General features: G+C 41.5%; 1 protein-coding gene across 6 annotated transcripts in view; it reads left to right on the plus strand.

Annotated features, from left to right (window-relative positions):
- The first annotated feature begins 10,411 nt into the window (after positions 1-10,411).
- Positions 10,412-17,204, plus strand: part of BIN1 (bridging integrator 1) — an 84,399-nt gene continuing 77,606 nt past the window's right edge. For 2 of the 6 annotated variants that reach the window (XR_006170318.1, XM_042827150.1), the window contains exon 1: positions 10,412-10,556. Coding sequence is in view for 5 of the 6 variants with exons in the window: in XM_042827150.1 (XP_042683084.1) it covers positions 10,473-10,556 (84 nt within the window). In the remaining variant the exon portion in view is untranslated. The remainder of the gene's footprint in view (positions 10,557-17,204) is intronic. The other 4 variants (XM_042827144.1, XM_042827145.1, XM_042827146.1 and 1 more) reach the window with 2 other exon arrangements.

The following is a 17,204-nucleotide window of genomic DNA, read 5'->3' on the forward strand; positions in this document are numbered from 1 at the left end:
TGAAAGAGGAGATAGAACATTCTTTTTCAAATACCTGCAAGTGTTGATCCCTTAAAGTAAAGGGAAGCACTGCCCAAAGCAAGTATCTCCAGGTAGCAAACTGAATGAATGAAAACACTGCAACTGGCTAAGTTAAGAAACATAGATTCCTTTGCAGTCCCTGTAATAAATTCCTCTTTCATTTTTTTAACAGAATTACTACTTTTTTAAATGATAATCCATACGTTTAAAATTAGAATTGCTGTATTCAGTCAATCTTTTTTTTTAAAAAAAACTCTATTGTAGGTACACAGGCATGAAAGGAGTCTAAAAGCAATGGTGAAGTAGTCATACTGCAGCACAATTTTATGCCAGTGGTGAATGAAACTTACAAGCTCCTTAAGTACCCAGTATTGATGTGGCTGTGAAGATGGAGAGTAGCATGGCTGGCAGCTCTGAGCTTGAGAGAAGTAGGCAATCTGGGGGATGTTGGGAGGTAGGTGGGTGAGCTGTTCTGCTGAGCACAGGATTGGGTAAGGGAAGTAGGAGAGCCATGCAAAGTGAAGGCTTTGGGGCTGTGCCAGGCAGGCGATCTGTGGGAGCAGTAGGGGTGAGTTATGGGCTGTTTGCTCGTAGGATGAGGGTGAAAGTAATGGAATAAGGTGAGAGAGAACTGTAGTGTGTGTGCTATTTACACCAATACAAAGACCCCGTGTTTTTTTTATAATGCAGTTTTTCCTTCTCATGTTGTTTTCACAAGTTCATAATGTTTTTTTTTTTTAAAAAAGCTATCATATACCTATAAAAGATAAATATATCTGCTATATATAAGCTTGCAGATGCCCTATTATTTCCCACGCTCATGTTCATTCTGAATTGAAAAACAAACAAAACAAAGAAAAAACCCGCTATTGTCATACCAGTATTTTAAAAAGAGTTTAATCTGGGAGTTTCACTTATTGTCCATGCCATTTTTCTCACAGCTCTGAAAATCCTACAGTGTGGTTTTAGTACCTCTAGATGGTGCTGCTTTTCTAGTATTCCTCATAAAAGACTGGTTATGTACCTAAGCAAAAATAATAGTAGAAATGGCTAAAAGCCGTGAACTTACTATAGTTCCCTGAAGATAGAGGGCTTCTGTTAAATGTTTCAAACTCTCAGCTGTTCTATATGCAGGTGTGTAGATGTACTCAAATGGTGTTTGTTTTTGTGAATACTTGCTTAAAGTAGGGCTTTGTAAATAGCTTGTAGGATGGTATGTTCAAAGTTTCATGTAGGTCTCCTTAGAGAAAATCCAGCCTTTCTAGTCCTGTATGTGTTCTGCTGAAGTTTCACTTTAACAGAGTTTGTTAATTATTAAGCTTTGGAAGTTAACCTGTTATCATGCAGAACTGGAAATAAAGACAGATGCTACTCTGAAGAGATTACATTGTAGGTAAGGTAAGAATAAAGGAGGGCAGGAAATATTTGAGAGGGATATATTGCTTGTTCCGTTGTGAATTTCAGTACCGCGTTGTAGTAAGCAGTGGAACTTCTGACAACATTTGAAGGATGTTGTACCAATCCTGGCAATGCATGAAACACACTGTTTGCTGCCAAGTGTTTACCTAGTTGGGAAACAATTAAATTGAAGTGTAAACTCACTCAAGCAGCTCCCCCTGCTGAGATAAAAGGAAAGCTGGAATCAAGGATATTGGATGTGTCTAAGGGATAAACAATTCCAAGAGAATATTTGCTGCAGTTGAGTTTTAGGATAAAGTCTGCTTGTATCATTTTAATATTTCAAGTCAGACAAAACCAGGTCTGCATAAATCAATGGATGAAAGGGATGAGCAACTTTGTTCAGATTGCACTGCTTCTATATTTTTGAGGGTAAAAACAGAAAAATTTGAAAGCATGCAAAAACTTTTGTGCTTTCTGATATGCAGGACATGAGCTGCAAAATTACCCAGCTTTGCTCAAGTTACATCTCATTGCATCTACAATTACATTAGTCTGGTCTTTAAAAAAAAAAAAAAACAAACAAAAAAAAACCAAACACTTTTTTTTAGAATAGTATTGTAACACGGAAAATTTAGGATGTATATGAAGTGGAATGCATACAATGATCATTAGAGGTGCTAACATATGCTAGAAGAGAAATCCTTGACCTGGATTTAAGGAAAACTGATAACAAGGGATGCTTGAAGACCTTTCCTGAAGGAAGTTCTTAATTCGTGTCATTTCAGATTGCAGCTATGTTTACATTAGCAAACCAGGTTCTTTTTAGCAACTCGTTCTCAACTCTTTGTTTTTTAAACTGAATTAGTGCTTACCTTAGTTTACAATTGAGTATGTGGACAATGGGAAGAATAAAAATCCTCATTTGAACAAGATTCTTTTATTCTCAGTAACTCAAACTGTGAAGATCTTTCTCTCTTTATAAAGGCAGGTAATCACTTGAATTTGCAAGATTCCCAAATGCTATGAAGACTTCATACTGCTTGAGAATGGAAACATTAACTCTAGCTGATTAGAGAATAGGAAAGGTAAGTGAGGAATTAGTAATAGGTATCTTGGAGTGGCTTGGTCTAAGATAGTACTGCAAAGTAAACCGGTACTTCGCTATGACATGAACAGATGCATTTTCCATGTTTTTGCTCAAATCCGCAGATACTAAAATGCATTATAACAATAACTCTATCAAACACCAGTCATTTTCAGATGAAGCAGTGTGAGATAACACCTTTTGCACCAAATTTGTGCAGGAAGTAATCATTTGCCAGATGCTAGTCAGCTTAGTTTTGCAGTGCATATAGGTCATCGGTGCCAGAAACAGCAGGCAGCCACTTGTCTCACTTCTATCTGACGTCATATTTTAAAGGTGGTTCAAAAAAATCCCATCAGATGCAGATTTGAGATGCTAATCTTTGTTGGCAAAGGTTTCTAATTCATATCGTGATGCAAGAGATTAATCAGCTCGCCAGCTAGGACTGCAGGGAATGTCTGCATTTGCCCATTCATTTTTTGTGTGAGGTTAAGTTGAAACACGAAAGATCTAATTGAACCGTGCTACTCTAAGAAAGCAAATGTCTCTTCATGTTTGTGTGTTTGGGAGACTGATTTTACGTGCTCCATCAATAATTTCAGAATTTTGAAATGCACTTTCTGCATCTTCTGATAATGAGTCATCTTGACTATAGTAGAGATTAATGTCGTGACACAGTGCCACAGAGGAATGTAAGAGTAATACCTGTAATTACTACAATTTTATCGATGTCTGATTTGCTATGAAGTACATTTGTAACTATCTGACACCTGATGTTGGCATTTCACCCTGTAAAACTATGGAGAGCGGATTAATCTTACTTGGTATTTGGCTAGAGAAAATTCCAGATAGTGAACTATGCTTAGTCTGCTGGCGCAGAAAATAGTGATCTATTATTCAGTTCCTGCTGTAAGAAGCAGGAATATGTCTCTTGCTAACTCAAGTAAAAATCAAGATGAATTAAATGAAGGAAAAGTGAACGGTGAGGAATAATCTTATATTTTCCTGATACTTTGGGTTAAGATCTGAAGGCTTTTCCACTGTTTTGTCTACAACTGGAATAGAAAAAAATCCTTCTTAGGCCAATTCACTTTTCTGGTTAATATTTGTAACTGCTTACTGTTAGAAAAAAAGATAAAAGAAATAAGTTCATTAATTTTAGGTATCTTAAGATAATGCAACAAATGAAACTGCCCTTCAAATTACAGATTGTCAATTTGTTTTTTACTTCTAAAGTTTGGAAATGTTTGACTACTTGACTGAAAGAGTGATTTTTAGCCTCAGGACCAGCAGACCAAGATGCCTCTTGTGCATGCTTAAATGTTTTCACAAAAGTAATTATTAAAAGGATGGCAAATCAAAAAAGAGTAAGAACTGTTACTTAAAAGATATTTTCCTTTGTTTTTGTGGTGTTCTTGTGAACAAGTGTCTAAGGGAAACAGATATCAAAGACAGCAATGATTCAGCATGTTCTGTATGACCAGTTAGGCATTCCTATGGAGTGGGTAGGAACCTGAAGTGGTGAGAGAATGGGGGACTAGCATTTGTGTCCAAAGAATTTGCTCAGCTTTTCTCTGTCAATAAAAATGTATTGTTTCACTGTTCTTATCGTTTCAAAAAGCATAACCGATCTGATTGGCTTCATCAAAATATACTTGGTGCAGAGCTCCATCCTGAATGGTATAAAACCAAAAATCACATGTTGATATGTGTTTTCTTACAGTTATACAGATGATCTCTTGCTTGCTGTGAGCTTTGTAAATAGGGTTATTAATTATATATTCTTCCAAGGAAATAATGCATTAATGGCAAAGTAAAACCTTGTTCTCCACTACTTCAAAAACAAAAACAAAAAAGCACCATTTTTCTATATAGAGAAGGAATGTGAAATTTCAGTACAAAATGATTGTGGGACTTCTCGGATTATCACATCTCTATAAGGCTGATAATAGTTGTAGCAGTATTGGTAGGATTTGCTACTGGCTCCTACCTATTTGTAGCTCTGTCTGGGGAATGTAGGATTGCTTACCTTGTTTTCTAAATGTTTACCATTTTAAGCGTTGATAAATTTGGAATACATTAGCATGCTAGGAAGGAATATTTTATTATTAATTTATGATCTTAGATCTGACAGCATGTATACATTCAGAAGATAATGCTGTGCTAGATTATACCTGTTGGGGCAGTTTGCTCTTTCTTCCTGTGGCTGAGCTGACTGGTGCTATGCAGGTCAAAAGTATGGTACAGAAGAGCTCTGGTGGTTTCCAGGCAGCACATTTTTGTAGTTCAGAGGCTAAATTTTTCTTCACCTCTAAAAAAAACATTGTGTTTCATGTCTTCTGTTAGCTTATGACTCAATGTCACTATCATCAAAGCATGCCAGCAAGGAAGCTACCATGAATGCCTTAAAATACATAAAAAAGTTGAAATGGTGACTGGCTTTCTTTGGTTTAGAATTTTTTTTTTATTCAGACTTTCACAGAAAGAAGTTTCCTTTCTGTATTAAAACACATCTATGTTACTCCAAAAGGTGGGGCTTTTAGAGATTATCTGTTGTAAAATTCTTTGTAAAAAATGTTGCGATACTGCAATATTTCCAGACTTGTTCTTTGGCTTTCAGCATAGAAAAAAAAAAAAAGAAATAGTGTGCATTTCTGTCACTTACACAATGATATGGTAAGAAAAATTTCCACAGTTTTAGATGGTCAGTTGGTAGGTTTATCTGATAGAGTTGCCTTCAGTTTGCCAAAACCAAAACAGGGTTTTGAAACAAAACAGAAGTTTAGCTTGACATGTTTGTTCCTTCTAGCATGCTGATGACTCTGCTATCTGTATACACAAGATGGTGACTCATTAAACCATCAAGGATGCTTGCTTTAAGAGTCACAATATTGTCTGTTAAATTTGGCAGGGACACTTAAAGATGTCAGAGGATTCAATGACATCTATAAATGTCAGATAGCCCACTTGTGAAGAGAGATAAACACTAATTAGGAGACTTTTAATTTTAAATCTAACTCTCAATACTATTTCATTGTCAATCATGGATCAAATATTTATCTACAAATAAAAGAAAATTTTCTTGACCAAATTCAGAAACAGCTACGTATTGGCAGCAATTAAGTAAAATATTTAGAGTTTAGGTTAGACTCCAGAGTGGAATAGCAAAGAGTTATTCACGTTAGAAGCCATTTTGATGGCTGTTTCTCCTCAGAATTGCCAATGCATCTCTCTTGATTTTCTAGGCATATGCCAGTGCTGATGATACAGCGCTCATAAGTTCTTTGTAGTGAAGGAGTTGCTCAGTTTTGTTGCCAAGGAAATTAATTGAGGCTGTCAGTAGAGGGAAGCAGGGAAGAAGGCAATGCAGCTGCATTGTGTGTTACCATTTTATAGGTCTATGTAGTGTAGCTATCACCAATGTGAACCTTGTGGAGGTGTGTTTCTTAGAAATATTTCTGTATTTCTCTGGTGTTTTGTGCTGGTGATATCTTTTGTGAGATTGTATGAAGAAGGCTATGTATTCTACTACAGTTGTAAACTGACATAGGAATATGTAGAGTGGTCTATTAATTTCTATTTCTTAGATAGTTTACTAATATGTAGATGAAATCTCAGAATTCAGAGCTGAGCTGAGTTTGGAGCTCTTCTGTTGCCACTCTTCCTGCTGTAGCGGTAGATAACTTTTTGTGTTTTGGATACAAGAAGAGCTGCTTAAGCATCATCTTCTCTTTCTCATTGTTGTTAACAGTGAAGAGAAATCAACTAGTTGTGAGTTTGAAAGCTGTGGGAGAGAACAGCTTCTAGACACTATTTTAAAATCGAAATAGTTTCATCTTGGTTTTGTTTTAAGGAGTAGAAAGCATAATCAGCAAAGCCTTATCTTATATTAGGGTAGAAACTTCCTAATCCTTCCCACCATCTTCCTGCAAGAGAATAAAGGAAGAGTTTGCCTAAGAATACAGTCAGTCAAAAAGGAATGCTAGGACAAACCAAGAAATGGTGGAAGTGATGTCTGAATTACCCTTGGCAAATGATCTTATCAAGTTAAATGCAAAGATAGAAGTTAGGTCTGCTAGCTCTTTCTGAATGTTGTCCCAGAAAAGCTCATGATTGCAAATGGAAAGAAGGAAGTAAAGAAGTTGCTTAAGAGCAAGATTGCTTTAAGTTGATATTTTGCTACCTAGTGTACCTTGTGTTATTTCTTGTTTTCGAGGGCTTGGATGTAGCATTTTAAATAAATCCCACAACTGGCATCATAAAGCAAGAAAGTGCTGCTGGCACTCAGGCCATCTGACTTTTAGTGTTATGGCCAGAGGCAGACCAAAATAATACCAAGCAGCCAGTCTTTGGGGTAAAGGTGAGCCTCAGCTTTGAATATTAACAAAGAATCATGATACTTATAGACCTATAATGAGTTACATTTACTTGGAATTACTTAAACAAGAAACAAGAAATACATGCATTTAGTTGTATGAATGTTAGAAACCACTAAACAGTCAATTCAAAAATCTGTCATTGAAATGAACTGATTCTATATTAAGGGTGTTGCCACCAACAGCAGGGGAAGCAGATAGATTTTGATTATCACAGCTTGTAGCTCTAAATGTGCAAGCTGCAATTAAAGGGTTCAAGTCAGAGATGCTGAAAGATGTATTGCTGAAATCAATCTTTAGAAAATATTTTACACCAATTTATATTTAGGAATGATTCCAAAAAACATTCTGCTCCTAGATGGACAGATTGGGCAAAAACAAGAATTAAAAAAAAGTGAAAATTTGTGCCATGAAGGCACTAAATTTTATCTGAGCTACAAAGTGATAGAATCCAACCCACAAAGCACTTAAACATATGCTTAACTGTAAACAGATGAGCAGCTCATCCGTCTTTGATGAGTGAGAAGTGAAATGCACTAATGTGGCATAGATTGATTAGAATACTAATCAATTTAGAACACACAAAACAAAAAACAAACAATAAAACCCAACAACTGTTAGGTATATCCTGTAAAAATGTGCACTGTGGTGTTGTATTTGTCATACTTCTCTCGCTTGTGAACTATGTGAGTCATACTGTCACCCAGGAGATGGACTACAGGCAGGTTTCATAACCCACCTGGCTTTCTTGATTTCAGCTATCTAAACTATTTGTCTAATCTCCCTCTGTAGCTAAGGGGGTGGGAGACATTGCTGGAAGATGTTTTATCTGTTTGGTGCTTTGGAAGCACTGATTTCTCAGGTGACTAAAGATGCCTATCTGACCTCAGCTTAGATCAGTCTAGACATGTTCAGCTGGTTACAGTTAGGAGAAATGAAGTGTCCAAGGGTATCAAATTAGGTTTGATGCATGCGTAGTTGTCTAATTTAGTGAATCTCATTGCAGAAGCTGGGTGTATGAAGTTCTATGCCTTTAAACTCCATTTGTGCAGAATCTAACTTATACAAATGAGATCAGACAATGGTGGATGGATATGAGACTGAAAACAAAACACTGACTGCAAAACAAAATATTTCAGCATATATCATCTGGTTAAAAATGGCTTATATAAATTTAATTCAAATGCTTGGCCTGTTCTACTATGGTGGTGTTCAACTGCATCATGGTAGGGGATTACATCTTGTGCCACACCTGGAGCCTGACAAAGGCTTTGCAGCTGTAGTGCTGATCCAATCAAGCACAGGAACAACTGGGAAATGACTCATGCTGTGAAATGGATGCTTGCTGTTAATCCTAGCTTTAAAAATGTACTGGGTTTGTCATCAGTTTTCATTGTGGTGAATATGGTTGTCTGGCCACCTTTGTTTCACAATTGTCTGATATTTTCTATGGACTCTCTTTTCAGCTTATGTGCTGCAGACTCAACCTCTTTTCACTTGAAAGATCATAAACAAAAATCCTTCAGAAACAGTGTTACTGAAGAGAGGACACAGACAGGAGAAGCAAGTATGTGAGGTGAGGTAGAATGCAGAGGAACGTATTCTGTCCCTGAAGCATCTGCTAATTTATATTTGATGTGACAAATACTTAACCACATCATTCTCTTAAAATTTTGGTTGGAGAGGAAGAGTTCTGAGAGGAGTAAGGAACAAAGAAAATCTCATTGTGTTTTCAGATGATACATGGGTATGGCCGGGTTGGATAGGGCTCTGGGCAGCCTCACCTGGTGGGTGGGAGCTCTGTCCATGACAGGGAGTTGAAAATGGATGGTCTCTAAGGTCCCTTCCAACCTCAGCCATTCTGTGGTATGTTTCTGAGTGGTATCCTTCTAACATAAGGTACAGCATGGATTTAAGCAAGTTTCTGATTTTTTTTTTTTTTTTTTTTAAAGCCATTGACGTGAGAGGTATGAAATGCAGAGGTACTCTATCATGAAGACTCACAAAGGGATGTTGGTGAGTTCTTTACTTGCAGTTTCTAAGAGCTCTGGCAAAACAGTTGTTTTTATTTCAAGTTCTGAATGTGTGGAAATAGAACTGAAGCAGATATGGGAAACAATAAGTAAAATACAAGTTGAATAATCTGGCTTGGCTCTCTCAAGTAGTCACTGTCATTGTTTTTCTTTTGCTTCAGATTGCAACAGTGAGTACTAGACTAATTCCCTGTGTGCATGAAATTCTGGAGGTAGCTTTTTTCATCTGGCAAAATAAAGACTGTGAAGTCATCTTGAAACACAGGTCAGTTTTACTACCATCTTTCTATTAAATTAAGTGTAAGAGATGCACATCTCCATCTTAATGTGTATGTGAATTGTCTCTCAAGTGTTTTGGCTGATGTGCTGGGTGCTGCGTTCATATAGCAGATGCCAACTCACAAGCAGTAAGACCAGTGTACAGAAGCAGCTAGGAAGGAACCTGACCAAGCCCCAGTGTGAGGAACTGGAGGGAACTTTGGGGCTGAATGTTAGGATTCCCATTTTTCAGGAAGAAGAATTTTGTCCTGTGTTGTGAAGGAGCAGTTTCACAAAATGTATTTGCACAGTGGGTATAGGAGAGCAAGATGGAGGCCTGGCTGGATGAAGGCTGTGGCACAGCTGCAGTGTGTGCTGCGCAGTCAGGAGTGCAGGGCAGGGGTCAAGGGCAGACAGGAGGCAGGGTGCACACCTGGGTCAGTGCTAAAATACTGGTCACAGCTACAGAACAAAACCATGTGGGCAAAGGCACTGAGAATTCCAGGGAAGTTAGGTGTGCAAAGCGCTGTGCAGCCCCAGTTGGTTTCTTCTAGTAGGTGTGCAGCATCTTCTGTGGTGGTGCTTGACATCAACGTTACTCCCTGATGGGAGCGATGAACCACCATTCAGCTATGCTGAATCCAAATTATTGTGCACATGTGAAAATAGAGATTGGTTGTGCTGTGCTAGCAGGTTATGCCTGACTTCCATGCAAACCAATCAGCCATCCCATTATTGCTGTGAACACTCTGTCAGTTGATATTTTTTTTCCCTGCTTTTCAAAGAGATAAGAGCTAGGTGAGGGCATTTACCTGTGTGCCACAGTGGGCAGCTAAAAGTATGGAATGAAAACTGCTGATATTTCAGCTTGCTTTTAAATCAGGGTCTTGATTCGTTACAATCCCCATCCCCAAGAATGTAAATTTCTCACTTTAGGTCCAGGAATAATTTGAAAAGTATTGATGCAGCGTTACAGATTTTATATGTATGATCCATCAGTGGTTCAAATCTCTTAAAGCAGGAGGAAAGATAGCACCCAGATCACACCATCATCTAAGATCACTCGCTACCGCGCAGCCCTCTGCAATGGTACTATTAAGGAAGGCTTCCTGCGGGCAGTGCCACTGCTGCCCCCTCCCGGGGCGGCGCGGCCCCTTTAAGGCGGCGCGGCGCTCTGTCCCTTTAAAAGGCGGCGCCGTGGGGCGGGCGGCGGCGGCCGGGGCCATTGTCTCCCGCCGGGTTTTCCCCCCCTTCCCGCCGGCCCGGCGCTCGCAGCCGCCCGTTAAAAGAGCAGGCAAGATGGCCGAGCTGGGCAGCAAGGGGGTGACGGCCGGCAAGATCGCCAGCAACGTCCAGAAGAAGCTCACCCGGGCGCAGGAGAAGGTGAGGGGGCGGGGGTGGGGATGCGCGGGGCCGGGTTGCCGTCGCTCGCGGCCCGGGCTGAGTACCGACGGGAGGCGACGCGGGCGCTGCCGGAGGAGAGGCAGAGCCGGCTGCGAGCTTAGCGAGCGCCGCTGCGTTCTGTGGCGTTGCGAACGTAACCTCGGAGGTACCGAGCGAAGGGGACGGGCGCCGCTTCCTGATGGTCTCCCGGAGGCTCGGTGCGGCCGCTCGCCTTTCAGTGCAGCTCTCGGAGCGGCTGCAGCCGAAGCGGCGGATTGCTGCGGTGACGGGAGGACAGCTCTGTGCTCCCTGTGCCGGCGGCACGCGATGCCCGGGTCCGTGCCCTGGGCCGTGCGGCTTCGCGCAGGGCCGCGGCTCGGCCGCTCCGTCAGCCGCCGTCAGCCCACCGCCGCGGGGTGACATTGACTGAATAAGGACGGGTGCGCGTCCGAGGGCGGAGGGTGAGCGGATCAGAGCTCCGCTCATGTTCCCTGCGGTTATCTTTAGCACCGGATTTAATCCTGGCGGTCTGGGGGTGGGTGCTGCGCTGGCCTCGGCCCCGACGGTATTACAAAACGCCGCGGGATCACAGCGGAGCCCGGACCCGTCGGGCCTAACGTTGTCGCTGCCTCGGGCTCGTTGGCCGGGACCGGCAGCCTGGGAGCTGCGGAGCACGCGTGCGGATGGCCGCGCGGGGCTGCTGGCTGCAGCTCCTGCTTCCCTCCCTGCGCTCCGCGGAGCGCGGTTTTCCCTGCGGCTTTCCCTGTCGCAGCTCCTGGCGCCGACAGCAGACCTGCCCGAGCTCTCGCGGATGCCGTATTCCTTCCCTGCTAGCCACCAGGTGGCAACCGTATTTTGAGCTAATCTTAAGGTGGGTGATGCAGGCTGAGCTCCTGGCCTGCTGATGGAGTGCTTACTGGTGCAGTTTGAGCCAAGCTTGGCTGCCGGGCCATTCCCTGCTCCTAACGTGCAGGTTCCTTCCTCAGGGGAAGAACGTTCCACAAGTGCTCCCACCAGGACGTGTAGCTCTTTCCCTTGCTTGCTCTCCCCCATGGTGACGTGGGATATGGGAATGACAGTAAGAATCGAGAGCATAGCTGTGTCTTGTAGGGAATTTGCACTATCTGAAATCAGTTTTTTATTGCTTTACACAAAAAACAGACAGCTAGTTTCCCTTCGAGGAGGAAAGGAAAGCAAACAATAAAGAACTTAATAAGTGAACACAATTTCTAGGCCCTTTAGCTGTTATTATCCTAGTACAAACAGTGCAACTTCTGTCTCCTGGCTCTCAGAAAGAATAAAAGGCATTGATCACTGACTTTGCCCCCTTCATGCTGCTGTTGCTTTGCTTGTAACAATTCCTCTTTTATGGAGTTTCACCTTTGTCTTGAAGGGGCAGAGTGTCACCGAGCAAGCACATGGATGTAGATTTCTAGCTTTTGAGGAAAGCTACTGCTGAATGGGAGAGAAGACAGCAGTTATAGTGTGATACCAGTGTTACTATTATGTCATTTCCTTTTAAAGTAGGCATACTGTTTAACAGGAAGGGTAAACCATATGTCTAGGGATAAGGACCAGGTTTTAAAGCAAAAACAAAAAAAGTCCTTAAGTAGAAGCCTGTATAGGTGTACCTGCGTGCCCAACAATCAAACAATTAAAGATGTTTTGGATTTTTCTGATAGAAGTTGAATGAGATTGAACTTTCCTTTTTTGAGGCAAGTACAAATTGAGGCTTAAACAAGTTGACAGCGTTCCTTTTACGTATCCTCTTTCAACTTCAATTTAGGATAAAAATGGTTCCCTTCAGAGGGATGTCTCCCTCCCAGCTAGAGCCCAAAGGCTTTAACTTCAGCAATTTCCTTTATGGTGAATTTAAGCCTTGTGTTAAGCAAAGAATGATGTCTTTTTGTTCAACACAGAATTCACACTGGAACACTGTACACATCCTTTTTTCCCTTCTGAGATGGCTATTATGTAAAGTATGTAAGATATTCCTTCAGAAGTACTGTTTGTTTTGAGCCTTTCAGCAAAACCATTGGCTATTTTTGGAAGGCGCTTTCTCAGTTCAGCAGGAAATATGGGGCAGAATGGTTGACTGTGCTGTTTGCAAATGGGCTGTGCACACTTTTAATCCCTCTTCTCTATTCAAGAGTAGCCTGAAGTGTAATGCTTAGCAGTAGTCTTCCTGTTGTCCGGTGAAACGTATGGAGGAAGTTGATGTCTCTGAAAGGAACCCATCTAGCAGAAAAGACCCATGCAACTATTGCAAACCTATCGTCCTTTTCAGCAGCTGGGAGATTTAGGCTGTAAGCTGCACTTTGTCATCCCACAGTTTGCTGAAGCAGACCTTATTTTTGAGCTCAGAGCCTTTTGTAGGTTCTCAACATCTGTAAAATGGGGTAAAATTGTAACGCCTCCATTGTCGTGGTATTTGGGGAGAGGCTTATGTTTGCATGCTCTTTAAACTCTGCCATTGAGCATTTGACAATAAAGGCTTGAAAGTTGTTGTTTTATATCTGGAATCTCAGAATTTGTTCCCATGTCATCATTTTTATCTTCTATTTTGGAAATTTTAAAAATCTTTCACGCTCGCACAGTTCTCATTTGGTTTGAAGAGTCTCCTGGTTTTGAGTGTATCAATCTGCGTACCTGTGAGTTTCTGCTTTAAGCAAAATGAAGCAGCACCTTGGTGCTACAGGGCAGCTCTGGTGTGAGGAACCTCTGGGAGATTTTAGGAGTGGGCTGAGCTCATAGGGTGGGGTTTTGTTCCTTGTCTGGCGGAATCCTCATCCCAGGGATTCAGAGTGGAAAGAGAGGATTGGGTCTGGGACTGGGGGATGTGAATTGCCTGGAGAACAGGCACTTCTCAGGAGACAAACTGTAAACTTGGTGTTGGAAAGGGAGTTCTCCTCAGGAGCTTTTTGTTTTTCTTTGTGTGTGTGTGTAGTAGAAAGGAACGAGTTTACATTTCCCTTTCTAGGCTTTGTCTGGGAGCTGCTGTGATTAGAGCAGTGGTCTCTTGCTCTTTTCATTTGGACCAAATGGAAGATCTGGATCACTTTCTGTGAAGTGTGCTTCAGTGCAAAGAAAGCGATTCTATGCCACTAAACCAGAGGTTTCACTAAAGTATTTGTGACCCAGCACTGAAAAATAACCAAGGACGTTGGCCTTGAAAAGGAAGGCAGAGGAGTAATTTTGGCAGTGCTTTTTGGCTGTGGTTTCCCAATTCTTTTTTTTTTTTTTTTCCCCCGATTAATTTGTGTCATGTAACAATCCTTTCTGGGCTCTGCCTGTGCTACTTCCCACCTCCTCCCCCCCCACAAACACAGTTTGCAGAAGGCATGGCTTGCATTTTGAGCTTGTTCTGATAAAACATTTTTTTTTTTTTTTTTTTTTTTTTTTTTGAAGCTGCCAGTAGCTGTAGCATGGCAGGTGACAACACCTGGAGTGAAATCTCAGCTGTTTTGAAGCAGGTGGGAATCTGTTCTACAGAATGGCAACCGAGAACCTTAAGCTAAATTTAAATGCAAATGTCTTCAGGATTCAACTGAAAAAGGAGCTGTCTGCTCTGTGGAACCTCTGCACATAGGGAGGCAGGCTTCAAGCAAAAAACAGTAGATGGAAAAAGCTCTCTCGTTGAGAAAGAACCATCACAGTCACCTGTCTAGGAGGAGGGAAAATCCATATTGATTATTTTTTCCCTTAGGATCTTTGTTCAAAGCTTTTATGGTTTTCACTTAGTTTTGAGTGGGGTTAGGATGGTTTGGCAGCTGAGAGCCTTGTGGTACTAGAGAAGTACAAGGAGTGATAAAGCCTGACAAGCTACAGATGTTCTTTTGCTGATCTGACTTAACTTTTTTTTTTTTTTTTTTTTTTTCCTGGAGAACTCCCTAGGAAAGCACTTCATACTTTATCAAGAAGATAAGGCTTATGTGACAGATAGAATCTCAGAGGTACTTTGTGTCCAGGTGTTGCTGGAAAGCAGGCAATGGAGAGAAAGGGAGAGCTGAATTAATGCCCCTCATGTGCAGATGGTTCCAGTATGAGCTCACACTGTATTGCTGGATATCGGATAATCTGCATGGGGCAGGGAGGAGGTGAAACAGGACACCATGCTCCGCATGTTTACTTGCCAGTGAAACCATCATTGCCCTGTTGAAGGTACTCCTCTGCCTGTTGTGTTGGCAACAGATTTCTTTCAAGCAGAATCTCAAGGATGGATGAATTTTCTGATTAGAAAAAGCTGAGGCCTATCTCTGGTTGCTTTATCTTCCCTGTGAGTTCTAGTCTCACATCCAGTCCTTTTCAGTGCACTTCTTATGAGATCATGTTACTGAAGTGGCTGTAAGATCTCTTTTCTAAGAAGGGTTTTGGTGAGGCTCTGGGCAGGATATAATTAGTGTTGCAGAACTTGTTGGTTGGGTTGGTGCTATCAAACTAGTGTCTGTTTTCTCCGTTCATCATGCATGCTGGTTTTTCCAGACACCAATGCTTTTTGCAATATCATAACTTTGGGAGGAAGATAGCAAAAGTTATGGTTGGTTTCTTTAGTTCCTGACCCTTCAGACTGAGTGACAAGATCCTGTTGTTTGTAACCAAATGTGTTGTAAAACCCCAGTTCTACAAACTTTTTGCATAACAGGATGGTATCTTTGGTTTACAGGTATTAGAGTGTTTATTTTTTCCCTGTGGTGGTGATAGGACACCTGAGCTGCACACTGTGTGAATTCTGCAGCTTCTCAAGGATCATCTTGCAGCCTTGGCTTCTACCTGTGTTACACACCATTTGCCCAAGTATAACAGGCTTCTTAGTTGGGCTAGCAAAGCCAATGTGTACAGAGCAGCTTCTGCTTTAAATATGGGTAAAGCTTCCTAAGGGAGCTGCAGGCAGGTGGAATAGAGCGAAGCACCGAGGTCCAGTTTGACGTCAGCCTCCACTTACGATTTCTCTTGAGGGAATGTTTACTCTGATACCTGTGAGATGGAGTATGTGAGCACCAGCAAACCTGTGATGCTCTGGTATTTGTGCCGAGCTACTGCCCTCCAATCCTCAGATAAGGGATTGGAAAAGAGAAGAATGTCATTTTATATTGCACCGTAGTTAAAATCTGTTTAAAATATGGCTTTAGTTAACTATTTGTCAAGACAGAAGTGAAAAATCTTTGCAGGAATGCTTGCATTATCAGCCATGGTGCAAGAGATAGTCAGTCTCAGCAGGTGGGTGCAAGTGGCTGGTCTTGGTTCAGGTGTCACGTGCTACATCTGCTGGCTTTGCTGCCTCTGCAGCTGCTTGACCTTCATCAAGCTGGCAGGTACTGCAGGATAGGCCCAGTCCCTCATTCCTAGAATAAGAAAATAGAGTTTTTAAAGCAGGATCAGTGGATCTTTTCTTGATTTAGGACTGTTTTATTATGCCAACTTGATTATGTTGTTTGTTTCTGTGCTGCTACTCAGAAAATAAATCTCTTTCAAATTATACTTCTGTGCTCTGAAGGAACAGTTGTGATGAATGCAAATAGAAGCAGTGCAAGGTGAACAAGTTTCACAGTTGCTTAATTCATTTTTTTTCCCCCGAGTTTCTCCATGACTGTTGGGAGCCCTCAGAAGGGTTTGGGGCACTGGTTGTAACAGGGAAGACTTGGAAGCTAGAGCTCAGGGCATTGCCCAGACCTAGACAGGTTTATGAAGCAGCTGTGGCACAGTCGATGAACTGAGGATCAGATGATGTTTGCACACACCTCTGGAAGTATGCGTGCACAACGAGTTTTTTGTTTGTACAGAATATGGTGGGGCAAACCTGCTCAGATCTGGAGCTGGTGGTTTAAATCCTTTTTTGAAGTAAGCATTTCTAAAGAGGCAGGGTAGCTGGGACAATGTTTAGGAGATTCATGAGAGCCAGACAGTGCTGTTTCTTTCTGTCTCTTTGCTCAGAAGAAAGGAGAAGTCTGGATGGCAGTTTCTTAATATAGGCTGCCAGATAGCATGGAGGGTGCAAACTTTACCAACAAGGAGGGAAGGAGGAAACTAGTGATTAACAGTAGCTAATCCTGCTGTAAAAGCCATGGGCTGCCATTAATCTCATGATGATACTTAGATACCACAGTCTGAAGCACTGGCCTCTGCTGAGGTTTGACGTGCAGACTCAGAAAACTGGTAACCTGTTCTGGAATGATTTTATTTTCTGCCAGTACTTCACCAATCATGGATTGATTTTTTTAAAATTACTTTTTAAAAAAATTTTAAATTTTTTAAGTAGGTTTAGAGCTTTTTGTCAAAATTGCACGAGAATTGTGCTAGTTACTGAGCTCTCCTCAAAGTTGTCTTGTCTGGAGTTGAAACACATTTTTCGCTGTGCTTTTCTTAACACTGCTTTGAAACTGGATTAGGCAGAACAGCAGTACTTGCCAGCAGAAAGGAAAAGGAAGCTTCAGTCCTACAGTAACTAGTGCGTCTGAAAACAGCTAAAATGTTTGTGTTTTTGACTTCGTGTTGCTTGTCTTGATTGCACGTTTGATAAAGCCAGAAACAGTAACAGTTGACTTAACCAACTCAGAGCTGAATGTCAAGGTATTTGCAGAATGAGTGATGACATCCCATTGGATTCATTTGGAATGGTGCCAATGAGGGATGTGCACACATGCATAATAC

The sequence above is a fragment of the Centrocercus urophasianus genome, unplaced genomic scaffold (genome assembly GCF_019232065.1).
Source record: "Centrocercus urophasianus isolate 14NV4802_14NV808 unplaced genomic scaffold, USGS_Curo_1.0 seq_28, whole genome shotgun sequence".
Lineage (NCBI taxonomy): Eukaryota > Metazoa > Chordata > Aves > Galliformes > Phasianidae > Centrocercus > Centrocercus urophasianus.